Raw genomic sequence first — 25,093 nt, 5'->3', positions numbered from 1 at the left:
GAAGGGGGACAAGACATAAGTTTATTTTTCATCCATGCAAGCGAACAGCCTGGTAGCAGGCAAACCAGGATGTGCTCCATCCCTCCCCAAACTGCCCTCTGTCACTCAAGTCTCTGTGGCTTTGCCCACAGATCAGAATTGGCTGGTGGGTGACCAGGCTGGACCAGCTCCAGCCCTGGGCACAGGGGCAGCTTGTGACGGCTCCGTGCCTGCCGGAACCTGAACTTCTCTTTCCCCTGATTCAGACATTGACAAATAAATAGCTCTTCTCTGCTCTGGCTCTTGCATAGTGGAAAGGAATGTCTGACCTGATAGGAGAGAGGAATCCTGGGTTGTGGCAACCCATGGCTTCCTTGGCAAGTGTGCCCATGGCATGGCTGCCAGCCTGGCCAAGTGCCCATGCTTGCACCCTGTCTACGTTGCCCTGCTGGTGGCTGCCTTATTTCAGTTCCATTTCTGAGATGGATTTGAAGTCCTTTCCCCTGCCTGAGAAGAACTTGACACCAAAGAAGATGGTGGTGATCAGGAAGATGAGTGCCAGGGCGAGCAGGACCCAGCCCCCAGCTGTGGCTTGACTTTTGGTCAGGGACATTCCCAGGAAATCAGTTTTGCTGGAGTCGTCTTGGACTGGAAAAGAGAGAAATGAGAGACATGGCTGTTGCCAGGGGCTCTGGGCTGTGGTATGTTGGGCCACCTTTGCTGGTCTCTTGGATGCCCTTTGGCCTCAGCTCCAGGAGGAATCGAGGAGAAGGCTCCAAACACCCTGTGGTTTTTGGGATGGCCAAGCAGCACCGAGAGAGCTCCATTTCCTTCTGACCCTGGTGAGGGCTGAGCCCTGGCCAGTCATGGACCTGCTGTGCTTGGCTGAGCCCTGCATACCTGTGTAAGGAGTCCAGCTGTATTCGGGCCAGCCCAGGACCTCCCCGTTCTTCTTGTTCTCTTTCTCCAGCCACGTCATGAGTGGCTCGAAGTAGCTCATCAGGGCCTCTGCTGACATGTTGGGCTGCCCTGTGATGAGCTGCATGGCTTCGGGCCATGGCTTGCTGAAACCCAGCTTCAGGGCATCCCTGTGGCAGGAGAAATCAGCTCCAGTGTGTTCCCCGTCACCCTCTTGGCTGCCAGCCACTCCCTTTCCCTTGGGGTCCTTGGTATCAGCATCCCTGGGTACAGTGTGAACCCCCAGAACCACAGGGCTGCCAGCCTGGAGCACAGGGAAGGACATTTATCTGGGGGGGGGGGGAAGAGGGGTTTGCACAGGTTAAAAACCTCCAGTGGATCCAGGCTGATGCAGAGCAGTCCCTTGGTGAAAGAGTTAATTTTGCAGGTGCTTTTCTTGAAGCAAGGGGGGTGTTTTCTCTAAGGAACTGGGGGCTGGGAGGAGGAGGAGGAGGAGGAGGAGGAGGAGGAGGGAGCCTTCCCCCTGCCAGGGGCCTAGCTACCATCTAGCGGCTGCTTTTGCAATCACAGCCCCAGTGCCCAGCCCAGGGTGTCTGCCCCAGGGATGGGCTGGGAGGGATGACCAGGGGCTCTGTTGCCTCCTGTCTTGCTGGGCTGGCTTTAAGGTGTTTGGGGATATAGGTGCCTTGGCTTTACCCTGCCCACATACCTACCCCAAGATCTTCCCAGCCTCCTTGGACTGGTAGATGTCACAGGTGTGCAGGGGACCCTTGTGCCCGGCTGCATCACAGAGTGCCTGGTGGAATTGGAACTGGATCACAAAGCTGACGAAATACCTGGTCGAGAGGGATGAAGAGATGGGAATGGACCCTGCTTGTGCCTGTGCAAGAGAGGATGTGGCTCCCCTCATTCTCTGGTGGCAGCCTCCCAGTCTGGAGGAGCATCACTGGCTTTGGAGCTACACCTGCTTCAGCTCAGCTCAACCTGCTGAGGCCATTTCTCCCATAACGTGTTTTATGTTTGTCAGAGTGGATGAGCTCGTCTTCCTTGGACAGGGAGAAATTCCCCTAAATCCAGACTTCTCGTCTGAAGCTCTGTCAGGGTCTCTGGAGCTGCCCAGCCCATGCAGGATGGTACCACCAGCCATGGAAAAAGATGTCATCGCTGGCATCTGACCTGGGGATCCTGCTTCTATGTCCAAGTGGTGTCCCTCGTGCCCCAGCCCTGCTGGCTCACCTAATGTAAGGGACGTTGGCAGGAATGTGAAACTTTGCCCCGGGGTCAAAGTCATCTTCAGACCTCAGTGCTGGTGGGCACAAGCCCTGGTACTTCATCCTGTGTGAGAGAGGGAGAGTCAGGCCAGCTTGGGGAGCAGGAGATGGGGCAAAGCGGGAAGGAACGTAGTGGAGTGTGAGGGCAGAGGGAGGGGTTGTGTATCTCATCATTCCCATTGCAGTCAGCTGGACCACAAGGAGAAAACACCCAGTGGGATGATGGCCAAGGCTCTTGTCCCAGACAGGGGTCTGAATTCAATCCTACCTGAGGTTCCACCACTCCTTGTTGTACTCATCCTCCTTGATCCGCCTGTCAAACACCTTCCAGCGCCACTGGTCCATGAGGTATCCAAAGGGCAGGAAGGCGATTTTGTCCAGGGCGATGCTCATCAGATAGTTAATATCACTTTCTGCCCGGGGCATGAAGATGTGAGCAAGACAGTGCTGTATCCACCTCTCCTCCCTCTGTGGGTCATTGTGCCCCAGAACTGGTTGTCCCCAACAGGTCCTGTCCCCTCCATGCATGCAAAGCCACCACGTATGTCCCTGAGCCCTTCAACCTTGCCCAGCCCCTCCTGACTATCTGCATTTCCAGCTGTTCCCATCATCACCCCCACATTTGCTGTGTGTGGCCCTCCATCTCACCTTCGTTTTCCATTACTTGGTCCAGCAGATTGATGCTATGGAGGTGTTTGGGGGTGGAGACAGACAAGGCCATGACATCCCCAACAGCCTCATGGAAGCCAGGGTTGGCCCCGTCACGGAAGGAGACAGGCTGGTCCTTGTACTGCAGGAAGTACTGGACGTGGCCCATCTCGTGATGCACTGTGATGAGGTCGTCCATGTTCACCACGGTGCACTGCTTGATCCTGGACCGGGACACAGGGGTTGGGGGAGAAGGGTGGTGGCATGAAAACCTCCAGGAACCATCACACTCCCTTGAAGTATTTTTCCTTTCTGTGTGCCCCCTCCTCACATCTGATGCCAGAACAGGCTGGTCCTGCTCCACTGGGTTGGTCTCTTCCTCCTCCTGCATCTCCTCCTGACCCTGCCCATTCCCTGTCCCTGTTCATCAGCTTTTCCATTCCCCAGAACAGGGCAGGGCAGGCATGGATTCTCCTCCATCCACCCTGGGGACTCCTACCAGCACCTTGGGTACCAAGAGAAGTGCCATAGCTGGGGTGCCACAGCCACTGTGGTGGCATCAGCCTTCGTGCCCTTACTCTACGAAGACTCTTTCTGCCCCAGCACCACATCAGCAGTGGCCACCACCTGCTCCCCACGGGCACCTGAAGTCCTTGCGATTGTAGAAATCCCAGGCCGAGGCGTGGCACACCACCTCCCGCCCATCCGCTGGCTTCTCCATCATGGACTTGTCCCAGAACTCCTGTGGCATCGGGATGAGGCCCAGAGAGGTGAAGAAATGGTCTGACTCTTCAAACATTTTCTTGGGTGTCCAGCCCTGGGGAAAGAGCAGAGACCTGGTGAGGGGCAATGGGGGATGCTGGGGTGCTGGGGGCTGTGGAAGGATGGGAGGACAGGGATAACCTTGTTCTGGGCAGGGGAATCTCCTGGAGGCAGCTAGACCTGCATCCAGGTCTTGGCATATAGAGGTAGGGAGAATACAGATGAGGCATGGATTTTTTGGGCAACATTAGAGCATTTGGCAGTATGGGTATTGGCAACAGCCAAAGGTTGCTGGGTCCCAAGGGACTTCCCCAGAGCAGCCTAGAAAAGCACTGACCTGTTTCTTCATGGCCGGGGTGGCATCCACCTTGGTGGCATCTGGGAAAGGCATCACCAGGTCGAAAATGTTGGACCATGACTGAGCCCACATGTTGCCTGGGAAGCGCAGAAGGATGACACATGTCAGGAGGGAGACAGGGAGAGGAGAGCTACCAGTTACTCCCTCCTCCTGCACAGGTGGATCACGCTGCCTGGTCCCTGCCCTGTGTGCATAAGGGCAACGTGGGCAGGAGCCCATCCATGCAAGAGAAGTCAAACCATGCTGAGTGTGCTGCCCTTCTCTGGGGTAGATTGGCCTCTAAAGACCCATCCCAGGGGACCTTTCCCCTTCAGCCAGAGCTGAACAGAGACCAGTCTTAACTCTTGGCATGGCACAGAGACAGCCACGCCTGGTGGGAGTCGCAGCGTAGCTCAAGCAGAGCCCTTACCTAGCAGATGGGCAGGGATGGGACCCTTCAGGTTTATGTGCTCTGCACCATACTTCTTGTAGAGGGCTCGGCGTACATAAGCATGTAGGTTGAGGTACAGGGGCTGCAGCTGCAGATACAGCCTCTCCAGATCTTCCTCGAAGGTGGATGTCTCATACAGGGATCTCCAGTAGGCCCCATTGTCCTTGTAGCCTGTGGTAGGGCAAGAGCAGAAGCTGTCAGACTCTGTCCTTCTTGGGCAAGGCTCTGTCTTGCTGCTCAGACACTCCAAGTCCCTCCATATCTGTGAGAGAGTAAATCTCCTGGCAGTTAGTGAGACCTCCACACCCTTAGGATTTTGACCCCCAGTTGGATAAAGAGCCCAATCCTTTGCTCACGGGGGGTTAGGGCCATGGTGGGCTCTAGGGGAGCAGGGCACTGACCATTGAGCACGGCTGCCTTGTTGCTCAGTTCCACATATCGCTTGTAATTGTTCCTCATCTTCTTCCCAGAAGCATCCCGCCAGCCCTTCCAGGCAAAGAGGAGCTCATCATAGTCCCGAGAGGTGGCCATGATGTCTGTGAGGTCTAAGGGAGAGCAGTGAAGCCACTGTGATGCTGTGATGGGCCGAACAGTCGCAATGATTCTATACCCTGTTGCTCAGGGGCCATCACAGAAAAGGTGAAAGAACCCTTCACGGCCTTTCTTCATGCCCCATTTAAAAAAATCCCTCCCTTCTGGGCCAGTGCTGATGCCCCACAGGACACCCTGCTTGATCTTACCAGGATCCAGTGGGTGACAGGTTTTGTTCTCTCTGCAGACCTTGGCCACGCTGTACGTGGTCTCCATATCTGAGAGGAGGGTGTTATACTGCAAAGGAAATCAGAGTATGTAAAGTGGTTATCCTTGCTCCTGATATTGGAGGATACTGGAGGATGTCCCAGCCCATCGAGATTTTCGGGTGTTTTACTCTGGTCCCTTCCAAGATCAAGTGTGACCCCAACGGAGGCAACACAGAGTCAATACAAGAGAGCCTGGGGCCAACAAGCAACGTGCTATTGTCACCCAAACATCCAGGCCCCACTGCAGCCTGGGATAAGCAACCTTGGGGTGGGAAACCCTGAAGACAAGGATTTTGGCTTTGTGTAGAAGCTACCAAGCTATCACCTTTTTCAAGGCAGATAGTGGCTGCCCAGTGGCATTTCTTAAATTTTGAGAGAAACTTCTGTCTTCACACAAGGTGACGGCAAGGGACACCCTCTCTTGCTCTTGCCACCCACCTCCTTCAGCTCATTCTCAGGTAAGGCTGCCCTCTCAATGACACTCAGCTTCTTGAGGATGCGGGTGACACTTTCGTCCTGGAAATCGGAGGTGTCAAACTGCCTGGCCCTCATGCCGTACTCCAGGGTGTGCTTGGACATGGCCAGGTTCTTCTCCAGCTACAATGATAGAAGAAGAGTTACTTCAGGGAGAAGGCACAGGCCACCACTAGAAACTCCACCTGGCATCCCATGACTGACACCCTCCCCACAGCTGCCTCATTGGATGATGAGGATTTTCAAGGAAAAGGCACCTCCTGGGTGAGAATGTTAACCCTTTACAAGGGGCAGAGGTTGCCCTGGTTTTCAGAGCTCCTGTGAAAGGTGCCCTGGGTACCACCTGCCTTCCCTGGCTGTTGGCTCTCCCTGCATAGCCCCAGGGTCATGCCCATACCATGATCTCCTTGTTGTGGTCAGTGATGTTGGTGTTGTAGGCCCAGGACGCCTCTGTGTAGGCATTCCACACTTGCTCAGCTGTGCTGTTGTACTCGGACAAGAACTCTTTAGCTTGTGCCTCATCTGCTATTTTGTCTAGAGGAGGAAATAAATGGGGGAAGAGATGAGAAAGGTCAGGAGAGTTGCAAGAGCACTATCCCATGGAGAAGCCATAATTAAGCTTTTCTCAGAACTGCAGGTCCATTGAAGGATGCCACAACCTGGGAGCAGGCTGAGCTGAGAAATCAGGGAAGAGGTGCCCAGCTGGGGTGTCCCATTGGACAGAGGATGGCATAACAGGACAAGTTGCATGCTCTAGACTCTCCCACGTGAGCACAAAGGATACAACTAAGAAGAGAAACTCTTCACGCCCTGACTGATGACATCACTAGGCAGCTTCAGACAATGGCACCTGCCCCCTGGGAAGCAACACCCCGTGGGACTTCACTGGAGCTGGCTATTTCTCTTTCCTGGTATGGGGACCACCCCACCCACAGCAGAGACCTCCCTCTGCTTCTGCCTGTGAATTGATGATGTCCCTTGGGGGACATCTTCCTGACCCTCCCCAAACCCAGGATGCAGCTGCAGCCTTACCAATGCCTTCAGGGTAGCCTTCAGGGACAGGGGGACGCCAGTCAAACTCAGGCCAGCCCAGCACCTCATTGGTCTTGTTGTTCTGCTCCTGCAGCCACTTGGTGACAGGGCTGAAATACTCCAGAAGGGGTCCAGCATCCATCTGACCTGTGCCAGTGAGATTCAAGAGGATATCCTGCCACGACTTCGAGGACCCAGCTTTCAACACTTCCCTGCGGAGGAGCAGAACAGCAAGAGCCAGCGTGAGGCCAGAGGATGGATGGGAGAGAAGCAGTGATAGTATCTCAGCATCTCTAGGGTTGAAAATGCTGTTCCAGAGTGGGACATGAACCTGGGAACTGCCCTGGAAGCCACCACCTGTCCTGCATGTGGGAACTGAGGACTCCCTGTCACACACTCATGCATTTAACACTCAGGGAATCAACAGGAGCCAAGTGTGCTTTAGTGACCTCTTGTCTGGGTGGGAGTTCATGGCTGGGACAACAGCAATACTCTGGTGAGGACCACTCACCCCACCCCAGTGCTTCCACGTATTTCCATCCATCCATCCATCCATCTGCAAAGCTATTTCTCCAGTTCACTTTTCCTTCCTTCCTTTCTTCTTTCCTTCCTTTGCACACCATCAGCTGTCATGCACACATCTGCCCATGGCGATTTTCCTGACCCTCCTCTGTCCCCACCTGAGTTTGGCTCCAGCCTCTTTGGACCTGTAGATGTCACAGGTGTGCAGGGAACCGGTGTGGTTGGCTGCCTGGCACAGTGCCTTGTGAAACTGGAACTGGAGGATGAAGCTCACAAAGTACCTGCCAAGGAAGCCCGTGAAGGTCAAAACTGGGGACAAGGGGAAGCAGACAAGTCCAAGAGCTCAACCCCACCATTTGTGGTCCCAAGTGTTGGGAGATCTCTATGTCTTGAGCAGGAGCAGCACGTGACAGTACCTGCCCACAGAGGCGATCCCTCCCCCACTGCATCCCAAACCTTGGTCCCCTTGCCAACACTTCCTCTACCTGATGTAAGGAGTGTTCCCCGGGATGTGGTACTTTGCTCCGGGGTCAAAGTTGCTCTCATTCCTTGAAATTGGAGCGCAGATGCCCTGGTATTTGGTTCTGTGGACAACAGAGAACAACAGCATGAGCACGGGAATTATAAAGGGTCAGAAGAATCTAGTCAAAGAATGGGAAGACTTGGCACAGTGCTGAAGAAATCTGCACAATTAGAGCATGATTCCATGTATATCCATCCATCCATCCATCCATCCATCCATCCATCCATCCATCCATCCATCCACCATCCATCCATCCATCCATCCATCCATCATCCATCCATCCATCCATCCACCATCCATCCATCCATCATCCATCCATCCATCCATCATCCATCCATCCATCCATCCATCCATCCATCCATCCATCCATCATCCATCCATCATCCATCCATCCATCCATCCATCCATCATCCATCCATTCATCCATCCATCCATCCATCCATCCATCCATCCATCATCCATCCATCCATCCATCCATCCATCCATCCATCCATCCATCCTTCCATCCATCCATCCATCCATCCATCCATCCATCCATCCATCCATCCATCATCCATCCATCATCCATCCATCCATCCATCCATCCATCCATCATCCATCCATCCATCCATCCATCATCCATCCATCCATCCATCCATCATCCATACATTCATCTATCCATCCATCCATCATCCATCCATCCATCCATCCATCCATGCATCCTACCCTCCCACCCATCTATCCATTGTTCTCCCACCATCTCCGTGGCTACTTTTATGCTTTTTCTTTCCTCTTTCCTGCCTCCCTTTCCCTTGCACATGCCCAGCTTCCACACCCACATCCACCCTTGGTGACCGTCCCCTACCTCAGATACCACCAGTCGTAGTTGTAGCGGCTCGGCGGCGTGTGGCCACTGAACACATTCCAGCGCCATTGGTCGATGAGGTAGCCAAAGGGCAGGAAGGCAATCTTCTCCAGGGCCATCTTCAGCAGGTAGTTGATACTGCTCTCTGCATGAAACAGAGCCTGAACCAGGCTGGAAAGGAGTCTGCATAGACAGCACTACAGGCACCAGAATTTTAGTGGCCAAGAGAATGGGCAGATCTGGATGAGAAATGGGGACAGCACCTCAACACCTAACTTTGCTCCTAGAGAAGGCTGTGTAGGACACAGGAGGTTTCTCTAGATATAGTTACTACCTGGGGCAACACGTGCCTTTTACTGAGTGGGGACAACGAGAGTGACAAGCGTGGTGTCCCCTTGCCCTTAGCCCAGCTCACAGAGTTAAAAGGTCTTTGGTGAGTGTAACTCTTCACACTTCCACCCTGGGGCCTCAGGGTGAGGGGGTTTGGGGGAGTTTGTTCTGCAGTCACACCAAAGGCTCTGCAAAGGCTCTGATGGTTTGGAGTCAGCTCTAGGACAGTCACCACCGTGAGGAGCACAGGGGATGGTGACATCTCTTTTTCCCCTCAAAGAAACCCAGGGAAGGAAGTTTGGAGAAAAACCTGCTGGAGACCCAGCTGAAGCTGTGGGGTCAGAGGAGGGTTGGCAGCACTGCCCTGAGGGGCTATTGGCTACCATCACTATGGTGGCCTGGCTGCCAAGGGCTGGCAAGTCGGGTAGCAATGGCTTGAGGCAGAGACCATCTGCTGCATTGTGTTTATGCAGCACTGGCCCGATGCTCGTGGCTGCTGTGATGTCTTTCTTGTCATAAAACGTATTTAATGACACAGCAGGAGGATCCCGGGACTGTCCCTCCTCCGCCAAGCTGCCGCCTGGGGCAGGTCTGGCAGTGCTCAATTTCTTTTGCCACCATCTGCTTTGATGTGTCAGCTGAGGGACGTCGGGTGGGAGGATGAGGCTCTCGATGAGCTGGGCAGTGCCTGCAGCAACAAGTCCTGCCCTGCCGTGCCGGCTGGCAGCTGGGCATGTCACCCACCCTCGTGACCGTGCGTGTGCCACCTCCACAGAGCCGCGCCGGGAGCTCCAGCGGTGGATGCTTCTTGGTGAGGGAGGGAGGGAGGGAGGGAGGAATGCTAGAAAGGTCAAAGCCAATCAAGCACAAAAATGTTGTTTTCCAGTTCGGGCTCTGTTGGTGAAGGGAAAGGCACAGAGAGCATCACTCCGGCCTCAGGGGTGAAAAGGATGGAGCCAAGAAGGGCTCTACATGGACCCATGGAGACAAGAGGGCGTTGTGCATGGACCCATGGAGATGAGAAGGGGTTGTGGCAGCTCTGGGCTGCATTGCCAGACTACAACCCACCCTGGCACGTCTCAAACCCTTCCCAGTGCCACAGGCAGTGCCAGAGCCCTCCAGGTCACCCTGCTCCCCCGGGGTGGCTGCCATACCTTCATCCTCAGTAGCATTACTGAGGAGACCAATTTTCTTGAGGTGGCTGGGGGTGGAGACAGAGAGGGACAGGACATCACCGATGGCCTCATGGAAGCCAGGATTGGCCCCGCTGCGGAAGGACACGGGCTGGTCCTTGTACTGCAGGTAGTACTGGATGTGGCCCATCTCATGGTGCACTGTGAACAGCTGCTCCATGGTCACCGATGTGCACTGCTTGATCCTGCCGTGTGAAAACAGCATTGCCTGAGCTGAGTGAGGGACCCCAGCTGCCTGTGCACCCCCTTGATGGGAAGGACTCCCCACAGTCTCAGAGAGGGTGGCAACACCCCACAGGGTAAGGGAAAGTGGAGGGGAAGGCAGGGCAGCATTGCCGCTCCAGACCTTGCCCCAGAAAGTGCCATATTGGGCTGCATGGCCAGGCTGGGGGTACCCAGAAGGGGGATCAATGGGGATAGGAGAGGGTCTTGCCCCGTAGCCCTGGGTCCCTGCACGTCCCCACAGACCTGAAGTCCTTGCGGTTGTAGAAGTCCCAGGCCGAGGCATGGCACACCACCTCCCGCCCATCTGTCGGCTTTTCCAGCATGGACTTCTCCCAGAATTCAGTGGGCATCTCCAGAAGCCCCAGGGAGGTGAAGAACTCCTCCGAGACCCGGAACATGTGAGTGGCATTCCAGCCCTGGTGGGCAGCAGGCAATGGGTTATGGCTGAGGAAGGGGCTGCCTGTGCCCTGGGCATTGCCTCCAGTGCTCCAGGACCGTGGGAAGGAGGTGAACTGCTCCCAGGGACTGAGGTCCTGCCCCAGAACTGGTGTGAACATCACTAAAAAACACCGAGCGATGGTGCTGGAGCTCAGCAGGGGCAGGAGAAGGGAGCAGGACTTCCACCCAAGAAGTGCTTGGAGCTGTGTGATGGTGTGACTGCAGCAATGCAGCCGCAGCCTGGGACAGGCAGCAGTCCCAGTGCATTGCCCACTTTTCTCCACCTGCTGCCTCCTTGGTCATTGCCAGATATGGAGTAAGATCATTTCTTTGTCCCTTCCCCTCCCAGACATGGATTTTCTGCTGTCCCCTATACAAGTATGAGAAATGATTCCCACAGGGTCAATGTCATGGGCCAGCCTTGGAAACACCTCCTGCTTTTTCTCCCTGATCCCTCCAATGAGTCCTCCAGCCCATCACCTGCTGCACCATGGTGCTCGTGACATCAAGGTTGGGCTTCTCAGGGTAGGGGATCATCAGGTCATAGATGTTGTTCCACTGCTGAGCCCACATGTTCCCTGAAAGGAGAAAATAACTGGAGTAGAGCCGGTGGCAGGTCAGAAGAGAAACACAGTGGTTACTGGGACCTCTCTGGCCTTGTGTGTGCCCCTGTGACCCCACCAGCACCTCTGGGCTCAGGCTGGGGGAGTGTCATCTCTTACCCAGGAGGTGAGCAGGGATGGGACCCTTCAGGTTGATGTATTTGGGCCCATAGCGATCATAGAGCTTCCTCCGGACGAAGGCGTGCAGGTTGAGGTAGAGTGGCTCCAGCTGGTTGTAGATGTGCTCCAGGTCCTTCTCAAAGGAGTCTGAGTCGTACCAGGAGCGCCAGTAGCTGCCTGTGTCATTGAATCCTACCAGGGATACAGGGAAAACCTCTGTCTCCAGACCCCAAGGCTGCCCCCCACTACCCATCCCCAAAAGGTGGGACCAGGGACTAGCAGCAGGATCCTCCCCCCTTCCCTAAGTGCTGGTACTTGGGAAATAGAAGTCGGATGCCTGGCTGCACGTGGGATGGGGAGAGCAGTAGGGCATCCCAATGTCCCAGTCCCGATTTCCAGCCCCGGCCCCTGACCACCCCCTGGCTGGGGATCCCCTTGGTTTGTACCATCCTGCAAATAGGCGGCGTTGCTCAGCTTCACAAACTCCTTGTACTTGGGGCGCAGCGGGTTCCCCGCAGCGTTGTGCCACCCCTCCCAGGCGTACAGCAGCTTCTTGTAGCTGCGGGAGGTGGCCATGATGTCCGAGAGGTCTGGGACAGAGGGGACAAGTGGGACATGAGAAAGCGGCTGGAGAGGGAGGCGTATGCCACAGCTCTGCAGAGGTGCCACCACGCCACACCCAAGTGCCCACCCTCACACTGGGACAATCCTGATTAACGTGAGTGGCACATGCCAACCCCAACCCACTAAGGGTTGTGGGGACCAGGACAAAGTCATGGCCATGGGGTGCTCAGCAGCTGGCGGGATCGAGGGGACAGGGACATACCTGGCTCCAGATCCCAGCAGGTGCCGTTGGGCAGGCACACCTTGGCCGTGGAGTAGATTTTGTCCATGTCGCTCAGGATGGTGTTGTACTGTAGCAAAGGAAAAGACTGCTGAAAGCAAAGGGGCTGCCAAGGGACAGGAACAGCCCTTCAGGATCTACAGCCTTCCCAGCCCTGGAGTGTGTGTGTCCAGACGGATGTGGGGAAGGACTGGTGTGTTTATACAGCACGTTTTTGGTGAGATAAGTGTGTTATCACTCAGGGTTTTGGCATGGTGGGAGCAGGGAGGCTCTTTGGGACAGACAATCCCTGCAGAGCCATGCTCCAGAGAGGGGCTGTTTATAAAGCTGTTTGTCAGCAGGGCCACGGCACAGGCTGTTTATCTAAATGGGTTAAAAAAAATAGGAGAAGAAAAGCCGGAGGATGAGGGGGATTTATTGCTGTGAACTGCAACAACAGCAAACAATAGCAACAGGAGGTTTCCTGGAACATGCCTGGGAAGCTCATTCCCAGGGAAGGAAATTCCTCTGCTCCGTCCCTCTCTCCACTCCCATTCCTCTGCTCCATCTGTGCGGAGGGGATGGAGATGGGGACAATGGTGGCTGTGGGATAGAGCTGCCCAGGGATGGGCGAGGCATGACTGATGTGCAGGGAGGAGACATGATGCTGTCTGTTATCTGGAAGAGGGCAGGGATGGGTTTCCTGGAAGGAACCGGCGCCGACAGCTCTCCGGAAGGGATTGCATCACTAGGCTTTGCCAGGGTTTGGCTGGGAATGGCTGTCAGGGAGACGTGGGTCAGGATGGAAGGGCCTGTCCTGCGCTCACGTAGAGCAGAGTGGCTGCCAGATTCAGCCAGGGCAATATTTTCATGTGTGGAAATCAAAATTCAGATAAACTGCCCTGAAAGCTCAGGACTGTGATGGGGAAGGCTCGGGATGTCCTGATGTCCCAGGTGTGGGACTGTGTCACCAAGGCACAGCAGTCCTTGTCTTATGGGGAGATCAGGAGCCAGGTGGCTGCATCAGCCCTTCTTTTCAGCGGGCTGCATACCTGCTGAGCCCAGAGGGGTTGGGACAGCTGGCTCCAGCCATGGGCACAGCCTGGCTGCTCTCCAGGTGATGCCCAAGACTGCTCTGTGTAAGCAGGAAATCTCCAGTTCCTGCTGGGACAGCTCCAAGATACGGTTAGGGCTGGCTAATAGGGCCAGAAGGCACCCCTCATCCCCTGAAGATAGCACCCCATCTCCTCCTCAATCACTGTGTAGAGGCCAGTGACACCCTCCAAAATGCACCAGGTCAGCAGTGGAGTCTGGATGCTTGCAAGAAATCCCTCTAAGGCATTTCACAGCACCCCAGCCCTGCCCAGGGCTCCGCAGCCACCTCGCCTACCCGCTCTCTCATCTTCAGGGGCAGGTTGGAGGGTCCCAAGGTCTGGATTGATCCAATGATTTTCCTCAGCTGGGGGTCACTGAAGTTATTCCACTTGTCGCCATAGAGCTCCTTGGCTTTCTTCCCCCATAGCTCTGTGAAGTTCTGCTCCTCCAGTGATGCCGTGACCTGCATGGTGAGAGGGGACACGGGGGCTCAGGACCAGCCCTGGGACGCGCCACCACCCAGGCGATGGTTTGGGGGGCAAAGTCATCAGGGTTTGTGGAAGTCAGAGGTGACAGGACGTGGGATGGCAGGCAGGGCTTTCCCCAGTCCATGGGTAGGGACAGCAGCTTCCATCTGGCACTGCAGTGTCTGCAGCCCCTGCTTCCCTGTGGAGCTCTCCATGAGCACCCACGAGGGTGCCCTGTGAGGGTGTTTTGGAGGGAGCTCCAGGGTCTCATATGGGATGGGAATGCTCAGATTGGGTGTCCAGACCATGCAGTCAGGGTGTCTGGGTGCTCCTGGGCTGGCTTGGACATCTGCTGGACCCTGGTTTTGGAAGGAGCTCTGAGGTCTGGCTTAATTTTATTTCTATTCCTGCTGTTTTCTCACTTTCACAAAAGTCCAAAAGATAACTATAAAGGTGCCACATTCACCTTTCTCCTTCCTGTATGTCCTCATTTTGTCTGTACACTTCTATTTCTATACATTTCTCAATTGGCTGCCTGCACCCTGTGACCTGTAAATGCCACATCTGGTGTTCACCCATTTACTCTGAGTTCCCAGTTTTGGGTGTCTCACTGCCACCCAACTCCTGCCAGCCCTGATCTCCCTTCCTGGGGCCATGGGCTGGCAGTAAGCTGCTGGTCCTGTGGGGTGTTATTTAGGCAGCTGGGGCTGTGGCCCTGCTTTTGGGAAGGGGTGCATTGCAGGTGTTTGTATCCCAGCCTGATCAGTGTCAGCTGTGTTTCTGGGAAGCTCCATCAGGAGTGTCCTGGCCCGATGCAGGTGGAGTGAGATGGTGCAGAGTGCCTGGTCGGTGTCCATGTGCCATCCTGGTGTGATTTATGGAGCTCATTAGCTGTGACTTGTGGCATTTTTAGCCTGGCTCCAACATGCCTGGTTTGTTTTATTTTAATCTTCACATTCCCTCAGCAGGCAGCAGGGAAAGGAAGGGAGTTGTGGTGTGGTAGAGGTGGAGGCTGCCCGGGGCAGATACCCACACGGCTCTGGGACATGGGGGTGGGAATGCCAGAAGTGCCAGCTGCCCCTGGCTACCCTGCACTGCTCCCACTGCTTCCCTTGGACATCCCAGTGCCCACAGCATCACTGGTATCAAGTGGCTGCAATCCCCCAACATGCTAGGACATGCCAGCCCCACAGACACCCTGCTCTAGCCTCACCCCTCTAAAGAGGAGATGCCTTTACCCTTTCCCAGACTCCGTGCAGAGCTGGAGGAGCTGGAGGAAGCAGAGTTCAGCTGTGTTTTGCTTTCTCCTTGAACAGACACCTGTGTTTGGTCAGGCAAATTGTACCCTAAACTCTCCTGACAGCTCTGGTGGAGTGAGTTGAGGCCAGTGGTGCTGCCTGAGACCCCCTTGCCGTGGCCATGCCCACCAGTCCTGGCCCTTCACCCCCACATGTGGGATCTCTCTTTGGAGGGGATGCCCCTGTGGGGGGCTCAGAAGCCCCTTGGCACCCACAGCCTCAAACCTCCTACCAAAAGCTCCGTCCCAGCCCCTCCCAGCTGGGTGCACAGTGAGGACTCAGGACACTGGGACTGCCTTGGCCCAGGCATCTGCAGTAGTTCTGCACCCAAACATGAGCAGCCCCCAAGCCCCATTGCCAGCCTCTTGCCCAGAATCCCAGCTTGCCAAAGATGGTACATCCCTCTGTCTGTCCAGCATCCCTCTGTCCATCCCTGCCCCTGCCTTGGATCTCCTGCCTCTCATGTCATAGGGTCCCCTTTTGTGGCAGGCCCCAGAGCTGCCCATGCCCTGGTGGCCTGGCTCAGCCCCTCTTGTGTTGAGGTTTGCCTGGCCCAATGCTCTCCCAGGTCCCCCAAATCCAGCTTTTTTGGGCCAGCTGTTATTCCTTTAGCAGCCAGTGACTCCCCATCCCACCACACCTCCCTGCTGCCCCATCACAGACTGATCTCAGGGCTTCAGATCCTCTACCTGGGCTGGCTTAGGAGCCTTGACATTGCAGGGAGCTCCTGGACATCATCCTCACACATTTAATAGCACATAAAGGGGGGAAAGCTGGTCTGGAAACGCCTTCTGAGAAAAGTCCATGCAAGGTGCTCTCCTGGCCTTAATTATGGACTCGGTGTAGCTGGGATGTTCCTGCTCTGCCCCAAGGTCCCCCGCCCCAGCACATCTGCAGCTAGAGCTGGGTGCCTGCCCAGACATCACGTCAGCTTGACAAAAAAAGGCTGAAGGGGCACCTGGGCCCTCTTGAGTGTCCTGCCAAATTGGCAGTGCCCGGACCTGGCAGTGATCTTTCCCCTGCACAGGAAGATGCATTTCCTTCCTGCACAGGGCACACTGTGCTCCCGTCCCCACGGGATCTGGAGGGTTCAGGGCTCTGTGTGCCAGCCCCTGTGTGCCACCGCTGGCCAAACACACCACGGTCACGTATGGGCTGCGCTGCCCCCTGTGCTCTGTAGCCACGGGACTGGCACAGGTACCCCGAGCTGCGTGCAGTGACTTGTCCATGACCCCGTGCTGGGGACACCGGCAGCTCCCCGAGCACGGCGGCACCGGGGGAGCCACCACAGCCTGTCCTGGGCTGGGCTGGGCTGGGCTGGGCTGGGCTGGCTGGGCTGGGCTGGGCTGCAGCTCACCCGACCGAGAGCAGACCCGGGGCTGCTCCAGCTCCCTGCCCCCCCAAATACAACCCAGACACATGTGAACTCCTGGGAAAACACACACGTGCCTGTGGGATGCACACAGCGCTGCTCCCCGCAGAGGCTTTTCCTGCACTAACCTGGGCTGATGTCTAATTCCCTACAGCCTGGAGTGCTTTCCCACCGCTGTCTCTGTCCCCGTGGGCTGGGGACACAGCGACAAGAGGTGGCAGCCTCAGTCCCGATGCCACCCAGCTGCTTGTGCACTTTGGGCTCCCGGTGTCCGCCCCAGACTAAAACCCTCAGCACTGGGATGTGGTGACACCAGGCAGGGACAGGGACACGAACAACTGACACCTGGTCCAGCTCTGGGAAGGGGGAAAGGAAAGTGGAAGGTGCTGGGAGGAGGGAATCACCTCTAAAAATAACCTTGACTCTGCTCTGGGACCAGAGCTGTCATTCTGGGGCAGAGTCTCTCTGAAAGCAAATCTGGGGCAAAACCCCGCGGCTCCTGGACTACAAGTCCAGCCTTGGTTTGCCACCCCGAGGTGCTGAGACAGAAGCCCGCAGGGAGGAAGGGAACCACACCAAGTGTCTCCACCGTGACCCAGCCCCCCCCAGTCCCCGGTGCTGGGGACACCCCCGTGGTGGCATCGCCCCCGTCCCGCCGCCCACCTGCAGAGCAGCATTTTCGGCCGTCAGGTCGGTGTTGTAATTCCAGCTGGCCGAGACGCTGTCGAAGAGGACGAGCTCGGCCGTGGTGTTGTAGTCTCTGGCGAATAGGGCGGCCCCTTCCTCGCTGCTGTCGTGCTGGGGGGGCTCGAGGCCGGGCCGAAGGGCACCTGCGAGGCTCAGCCAGAGCAGCAGCCCCAGCGCCGCGGGCATCGCGCCGGGAGCGCTGCACGGAGGGGCCCCGTTCGGTGCCTTCCGAGACAGCTTTGCCTCCGCCGCCGGCTGCTTATAAGGCAGCAGCTTTCGCGCAAACCCTGCCCACCGAGCCTGCCTCCCCTCGCAGATAAGAGCGGAGAAATCTGTTCTCCCCTTCGGCGGCTCCAAGGCTTGAGGGAAGGAAGGAGAGGCGAGCGAACGCTGCCGTGGGGTGCAAAGTCCTTGTGGCTCCTGGCACTGCCGGGAGGGAAGGGGAAGGGGCTGGGACAGGAGGGAGGGAAGGAGACGGAGGAGAATCCAGGGAAAGGCAGAAAAACGAGAAAGGAGGAAGGCTAGGGTGGATGGGGTGGGTGAGATACAGCTCCATCCCTGCAGGGTCCCGGTCCCCTCCCGATTTGGCGCAGGGGGATCCAGCTCAAGCGGTCCTTAGCAGAACATCCTTCACCGGCATCACACGGCAGACGCCCCTCGGCAATCCCGATCACCGGCGGGGGGCTGCAAGGGCAAGCACAGGAGGGAAACTGTTCCTGTGGGACACAGCCAAGGTCTGTCTCACACTGCTTCCTGCCAAAGGTAACCCCTTCCCGGCAAAACCTCATTTTTCAGCGAAACAGAGTATTTCTTCTGGCTGTGAAGGAAGTCACATCCCATCACACCAAGCGTTTTGGACTTGGGGGAATTAGGCTGATGACAAACGGGTAACAAAAAGTTCCCTCGAAATGAAAACCAGACTCATGTTGGTGGGCTCGACAGCTCCTTTGTTTTGTTTTGTTTTCTATTTAATCAACCAAATCCCTTTTCCCCAGGGCCTGGCCTCAGCCCTGGGAATGGTGCCTGGGCTGAACTTAGGCCCTGGGTTGACTGACCTCATGACTCCCTGTTGGAGCAATCACCCCATAGACACACAGTGAACAACTGCCAAGAGAGAGCTTTTTTTTTGGGGGGGGGGACAGAGGGAAATCCCTTGACCTTTTGTCCCTGCTGGGAGCTGCAGAGCAGCTGGACACCATCATGGCCCCTTGGAGTGAATCACTGGGGTGACTCCATGGGGACAGTGTGACCACTCAAAAAGGGACATGTCCTCCTGTCAGCACTGGGCACCCTATGGGGTGTGCACAGCCATTAAAAAAACAACAACAACAAAAAAAAAGAACTTAGAAAACTGCAACCCTCCGATGTCTATTAAACCTCACTCCAAAAATCACAACTTCACACCCTGTTCCAGCACCCTCCACCTGCACAGGCTCATGTGGGCACATGAAAACCTTTCATCCCTCTGACCCCAGGCCCATGGGGGAATCCCTCATGCACCAGCACCACCTGTGAGCCTGGACATTGTAGACCTGGAGGCTCCAGGAGTCAGCATCTGCCTCCAGCCCCCCCTTGCTGACCCCTTTCCCCACCAGCCAAAGCTCTCTGGGAAGTCCAGTTTACTGGGAAGTTGGAAAAAAAATGGTTGGTTTGGGTCCAATTTGGCTGGAGACCAAGCGCCAGTGAATGGAGATTTCCTGCCCCCCTCCAGCCTCTGTTCCCAGCTGCGCCAGGGAGGGGTTTTCCCAGCTCTGGGTCGTGGTGCAGCCTCTGGCACCAGTGGGGGTTTCAGGAGATCAGTGAGGCTGAAACAGTCTGTGCAATGTCCCTGGTATCCAGAAATCCCAGCATCTGAGGCCTTTTCCAAGGCTGATGTGTCCAATGGATGATCCTTCAGGAGAAGGGTGGTGCTCCATCCTTTTACACAAGAGTGTCTTCCAAGGCTGGTGCAAGAGGGGCTGCTGCTGCTGCTGGACTTTGTGCAGGAGAAAAAGTTCCTCTCGAAGGCTGCATCTCCAAGGATGCCCATGGCTCTGTGTCACCCTGTCTTATAAAACTCCAGCTGCATCAGGCAGAAAAATATCCCACATGTAGGAAAGCAGGTTGTGTGGCTGTTGGTCCAGGAAGGCCGGTGAGATGCCTGCAAGCTGTCAGATGCTCATTGCTACCTCCGTGCTGCCCCAAATCCGTTCTGTGCTCCAGCACCCGCCAAGGATGGGGCTCTGAGTCACCTGTGGGCATTCTGTGGAGCAGCGGCACCAGTCCCGACTCTCCCCGCCCCTCTCAGGGGTGCTGGGGTGGGTGATGGACATCCATCTGCTCCCAGCCTGCAGGGTACCCGGCGCTGCCAGCACCGCAGACCAGAGGGGCAGGAGATACTGAGGAATGTGAAAAATGCGTTGCCACGGAGACGGATGCGGAGCTGCTCGCGGGGACGTGGGTTGGGGGGACGCCGGGGCGAGACGTGATGTCCCCCGGGCAGCTGCCCTGGCCCAGAGGATGCTTCCCCATCGGTTTGCATCGCCGTCATCACTCCGTGGAGGCTTTGTCCTCCCCCTCCCTGGGCACGTGTGAGTGGACACGTGTGCCATGGCCGGGCTGGCGCGTCGGCGGTGGCACCGCGGCGGAGCCTCGCACGTGAAGGAGCGCGACTTGCTCTTCAGCGTTTCGGGTCAGCTCCTTGGCTTGCCAGACCTGCAAAATCTCCCCTGCCCACAGTGAGCAGTGCTGAAAGGGGCGCTCGCTGGCGCAGTCCAGAATTCCCAGAAGAAAGAAATAAGGGGTTTTGGACAGGAAATGGTTTTTAGGGGGGGGGGCTACAAGGTGTCCATGATGGTGGTGTGATGGGAGACGGTGAGCAGGTGTGGTGCAGCAAAGGAGCAGGAATTTGGGAAAGATTTGGTGATTTATGTGGGTGTATCCCAGCCCTAAGGCCTCTGACTGGGGATGCTCAAGCTTATTTCCCCCTTCTTTTACTATAAACCACATTTTTGGCTTCTCCATCCAACCAGTTCTTAAAGGGTTCAGGGTTGCTTCATAACTTCTGTCTGATCCATCTCTCTAAAGAACCAAGGAGCTTCTGGAGGTGAGAGAAAGGATTCCCTTTTGCAGAGAAATCATTCCTTCCTTATTTAGACCCAAAAGGAGATTTTTTTAGTCCAGAGTGCAGTGCTGTGTGTCACTTTTCCTGGTGGCTGTGGTTTCATGGCCATGACGACTCCTGCACCTGTGGGTACAAACCACTGCAATGAGATTTTTTCCTCCCTCTCCAGACCCTGAGTTTAAAGGCGGCTGCTTTATTTACTGATGAATTCAATCAATTATCATAGTGTATAATTCGCTAAGCTGCTTTCCCAGCTGTGGTGATGCTGTCGTGAGGGAGAGGGGAAAAAGCACCTCTCCAGTCCAAATTTTTCATCTAAACAAATAGCTTTTTTTTTTCCTCAGCCTTCCAAAAAAAAATAAAAGAAATGCTCAAAGCAATCAGGCTTTTTACCATTTATTTCAGACCTCTGATTGCTAAGATAATTTTCAGCTATTCCAGTGAATGTTGAGGCCGGTGGAGCCCCTCGATGTCACCTGGATTTGGGGACTGTAATGGCAAGAGGGCACAGAAGTCATTGCTCCTGCTGTCTGATTGCAGAAGGTCTCTGCTGTGCAGTTGTGGCATCACTGTGAGGCTGTTTCCAGCTTTCCCCTGGATTTAAGGCGTGTTGAAAGCCTGGTGTGTCCCCTCTGAGGGGGATGGGGGGCAGTGAGCTGTGGGGGAGCCCACCCTGGCCCCATGACAGCAAGCGTTGCTTTATCACTCAACGTGCACACTCAGTGGCATGCAGCAGAAAGCTCCTTATCGTCACAATTTCCACCCCACCCCATAAAAACTCCTTCTAGCACATACCTACCCTAGGACAAGGGTTTATTGTCCTGCCAAGACTGGACCTGGCTCAGGTGTGGGGACGCATGTGATCCAGGCTGGCTGCACGGGGCAGCCCGAGAGGGACCATGTGTTTTCCCCAGCTGGGCGGCTCGGTGGGGCTGCAGGTGAGTGGGAAGGGGACAGACGTGTGGCTTTCACCATCAGATCTCCTCAGCCTCATTCCCAGACTGGGAGCAGTGCCAGCAGCCCAGGGATGTGCCCATTGCAAAGAGAGCCCTGAGGATGTGCTGTGACACTGCAAGGCCCTGAACGTGCAGCATGCTGAAGGCACTGGTGGACTCAGGGCTCCTAAATGATTCCCATGTTTTGGAAGGGTCCTAAATAAATGTAAGGCCCCAGTAGTCCAGCCCCTGGGGAGCCCCCAGCCACATGTGCACAGTGCCAGGTACACAGTCAGGAACATCACAGGGCAAGAAGTAAAAACCTGGTGAGAAATCATTGCTAATTCTTCGTCCTTCATCCTTCATCTGTCCTCTTTCGTCCCTCCTTCCTCCACGTTAATTTCTCATCTTTCATCTCTCATCCTTCATTCTTTGTCCTTCATCATTAATCCCTCATCCTTCATCACTCCATCCCCCACCTTTGCCACTCAGCCAGAGCTGGGCATGATACAGGGCGAGCAAAGAGGCCAACATGTTCCCCTCTGCACCTATCAGCCCAATAAAACACGGCAAAGTCCATTATTCCCCCCCCCCACCCCCCTGCTCTTTAATAAATGAAAACAATCCCAGCCCTGAGGCGAGCGAGCGTGACTGTTCCAGGAGCATTAATCATCCTCTGGGAGCCCAGCACGGGTTATCGACGCTGTTTATCCAAGCTGCTATTAAAAAATGGCCATAAACTCGCCTCCAGCCTCTCCTGAAGGAGATGAAGTGTCTGCAAGGGCTGCGCTGGGCTGATTGTATCAGCAAAGTTGTGTTCCTGGCGAGGAGGAGGACAGGGTGGCTTAATTGCTGCCAGGAAGAGAACCAGAGTCTTTTCCAGCTGATTTGCAGCCTGGGAAGGATCCAGGTTCTTGAGGAAGTTTTGTCCCAGCTGGGAATTACCTGTTTTTTCAGCCCTCAGAGCATCCCAGGGAACCAGAGATCAACCCTTTTGATGTTACCCAGTGCTTAATCCCGAGCCACTCCTCAGCCACCCTCTTGGCAGCCACCGAACCTTCCAACATGACTGTTAGTTTTTCTCTTATATTTAGTGAAAAATGGTTAATTTAGCCCCACAGTTTGGGGTTTCACATGGAACAGCAGCAGCTGAGGTTGTTTCAGGCTGCACCTCAGCTCCTCCAAGGCAGCTGGGCTCTTGAATCGCAGTCCTCAGGGGAGGCATCTTGCAAATTAGCATTTCTTAGCAATAAGAATTTGATTTAGGAAGGAGAAGAAAGAAACCAACCAAAAGAAGTTAGATCAGCAAAATGGTAATTTAATAATCTGTAGCAGAGAGAGGGAAGATGCCCATGCCAAGGTGGGAGGCACAGCTGGGCAAGGACAAGAACTGCTGGTTTTCCCTTGAATTATCAGTTGATGATGCTCTTATTGATCCCTGGATTCTTGACAGCCCAGGACAAACCTGGAACGGGTTCCAGGCTCAGCCAATAGCTGGGGAGCTGGAGCAGCATCTCTAGAGCCACTTCAACTCACTGATCTGAAGGAAGCTCTGGCAGTCCCACGCACACCCGAGCATGCCTGAACACCTCTAAGCATCCCTGAACATCCCCCAAGCATCCCTGAGCAGCACTGAACGTCCCTGAACATTCCTCAGCAGCCCTGAGAAGCCTTGAGCATCCCTGAGAGGCCTTGGGCAGCCCTGAGCAGCCCCAGAGGTCTCGAGCATCCCCTCAACCTGCAGGTCCCTGCCAGGACAGCCAGCACAGGTTCTGGTCCCTAACTGACACATGCCCATGCCAGCAGTGCCACAAGGATTTCATTACCTCCAGCCTGGGCAAGGCTCAAGCAGATCTAATAAAGCCATTATGCCCCTGGCAATGCCTTTAATTAAAGAGCTGATTATAAATGGCTGCTGCTCCCTGGTAAGAGGAACTCAGCAGGGAAGTGGCTCATTTGTCCCTGGACTGGCTGCCACCATGGCCCCTCAGCAAACACTGCCATTGTTCCTGCTGGATGGATGGGACAAGATCCACCTCCGTTTAATCCTGAAGGCTTAAGGGCTGTTCTCTTTCCTTGTCTGCTGCAAGTTGAGATAGTTCAGCTGGACACATGTTTATAAACATTTCTAAACCTATTTGGTATTGGGTTACACAGCGAAGCTCTCATCAGGGCGAAGCTTTATGTCTTGCCAAGTATCCTAAAGGATGAATCCCTAAATCTCATCCCCTTTGTGGATTTTCCAAGGATCTCAGCTGGGCTGTTGTGCGGGGAGTCTCTCTCTGCTCTGCCCAGCCCCCTGCCCAGCCCATCCCAGCCATGGCTGAAGGTTTTCAGTTTATGGTGGCTTTTATGGCTTTAGCAGAGGACTGTGGTAGAACATTTTCCAAGCAGTGATAAAGCCCCAGTGCAGGCCGGGTGGTGACAGTGTCACTGTGGCAGTGCCATATCTCGTGTGTCCCCTCCCTCTGCTCTGGGACTCTGCCCGGGCTGCAGCCAGGCCCGGACTTTGCTGCTGCTCTGTCACGTCTCCATCAGGCTCTGGGGCTGCAGTGGGGTTTCAGTTCTGCCGTGGCCCCACCTCCGGGGGTTTGTGCCCCACAGCACAAGTCCCTGCTGGGCAGGGAGAAGGGAATGGGGATGCTGGAGGAGGGCTCAGCTGGGACTTCGGGTGCCTTTACTCAGGGTTTCTGTGTGGGTGACAGCAGACTCGAGTGCCCAAGAGAAGGGCTGGGGGGCCAGCCCTGCACCCCAATAGAGGCTTTTACACCTGATCTTCTGCACCACGGGAGCCCCAGATCCCACCAGGCACTCCAAATCCCGGGATGCTCCAAGCTCCCACGGGTGGTCGAGGGCAAAGGGTGCTGCAAACCCCATCCTGAGCAAGGATGCGCTGGTTCCCCAGGGTGCTCTGGCTCTGGGGGTGCCCCGGGTCCCTCTGGGGGTCCAGCTTTAAGGCTGCTGCCGTTCCTACCCGGTTCGTGCCTGGGGTCTGATCCAGGGCCGAGGATGCTCCAGATCCTCTGGGCGGTCCCCCCCTCCCTCCCCAGGGCGCTGCGCGCTGCGGGCTCCTGGTGACATCTAGTGGTGTCACAGACAGGGACAGACACAGGGACACACACAGGGACAGACACGGGGACACACACAGGGACACACACAGGGACACGGACACACAGACACAGCGCGGGGGGGAGGTGGTCCGGGGGTGCTGCTCGCCCCGGTGCGCAGCGCTGCACCCCCGCGGCCCCTGCCCGCACTCGGCCAGGAAAAGCTGAGATGGGAACACCCCTCCTCTTCCCCCAGTTTGCCTTTATTTCCCCTCGTATCCTGCCTCCAGGCTTTTTCCCCCTCAGGGATTTTCCGCAGGGGGCGCAGGATGTGCCCGGCGGTGCTGGAAGGGTGCGGTGGCGCAGATGGAGGTCGGGGGGTGCTGTCACCCCTCTGCCATTCCCCGACCCACCAGCCCGGCCAAGGGGTTCTGGTTGCCAGGATGTCACTCCAGGGCTGCTGCTGGGTGCAGGGATGACCCAGACCCAGGCAAAGCCCAAACATGAATTAAACTGTGACCAAGCCCCTGTGCAGGGAACGGTCCTTGGGCTGACCCTGGTGCTGGGCTGGGCTGTCACGGCGTGCAGGGGCTCAGGTGGGTGCCTGGAACAGCTGGGGGGGGTGGGGAGTGTCACCTCCTTGGGGACTGTCCCCAGAACACACAGAGGTGGTGATCCCCCTCTCACTTTTGCAGCCCCCCCTGCCCCCGCTCCTGGCACCCTCCCCCTGCAGCCATGCCGGGGGTGCAGCTCCCCCTCGCTTTGTCATCGCTGCGTTGCCGTGCCAACGCGGTGGC

The 25,093-nt window shown here is 56.0% G+C and overlaps 1 protein-coding gene across 1 annotated transcript; it reads right to left on the bottom strand.

The window, feature by feature from the left end:
• On the bottom strand, positions 1-17,767 carry ACE (angiotensin I converting enzyme). The gene is given in 28 exon segments (XM_053965008.1): positions 1-627; positions 880-1,067; positions 1,611-1,733; positions 2,134-2,232; positions 2,437-2,581; positions 2,817-3,040; positions 3,461-3,633; positions 3,916-4,013; positions 4,346-4,537; positions 4,768-4,911; positions 5,107-5,194; positions 5,605-5,763; positions 6,038-6,174; positions 6,673-6,884; positions 7,353-7,475; positions 7,680-7,778; positions 8,562-8,706; positions 10,046-10,269; positions 10,553-10,725; positions 11,228-11,325; positions 11,470-11,661; positions 11,916-12,059; positions 12,296-12,383; positions 13,683-13,850; positions 17,188-17,423; positions 17,426-17,552; positions 17,554-17,592; positions 17,594-17,767. Coding segments are annotated over 28 exon segments (4,200 nt in total). The 3' UTR covers positions 1-439.
• Between the last annotated feature and the right edge of the window lie 7,326 nt (positions 17,768-25,093).

Source organism: Vidua chalybeata, chromosome 26, assembly GCF_026979565.1.
Source record: "Vidua chalybeata isolate OUT-0048 chromosome 26, bVidCha1 merged haplotype, whole genome shotgun sequence".
In the NCBI taxonomy this organism is placed as follows: domain Eukaryota; kingdom Metazoa; phylum Chordata; class Aves; order Passeriformes; family Viduidae; genus Vidua; species Vidua chalybeata.
This window is presented reverse-complemented; position numbering and strand designations above follow the sequence as displayed.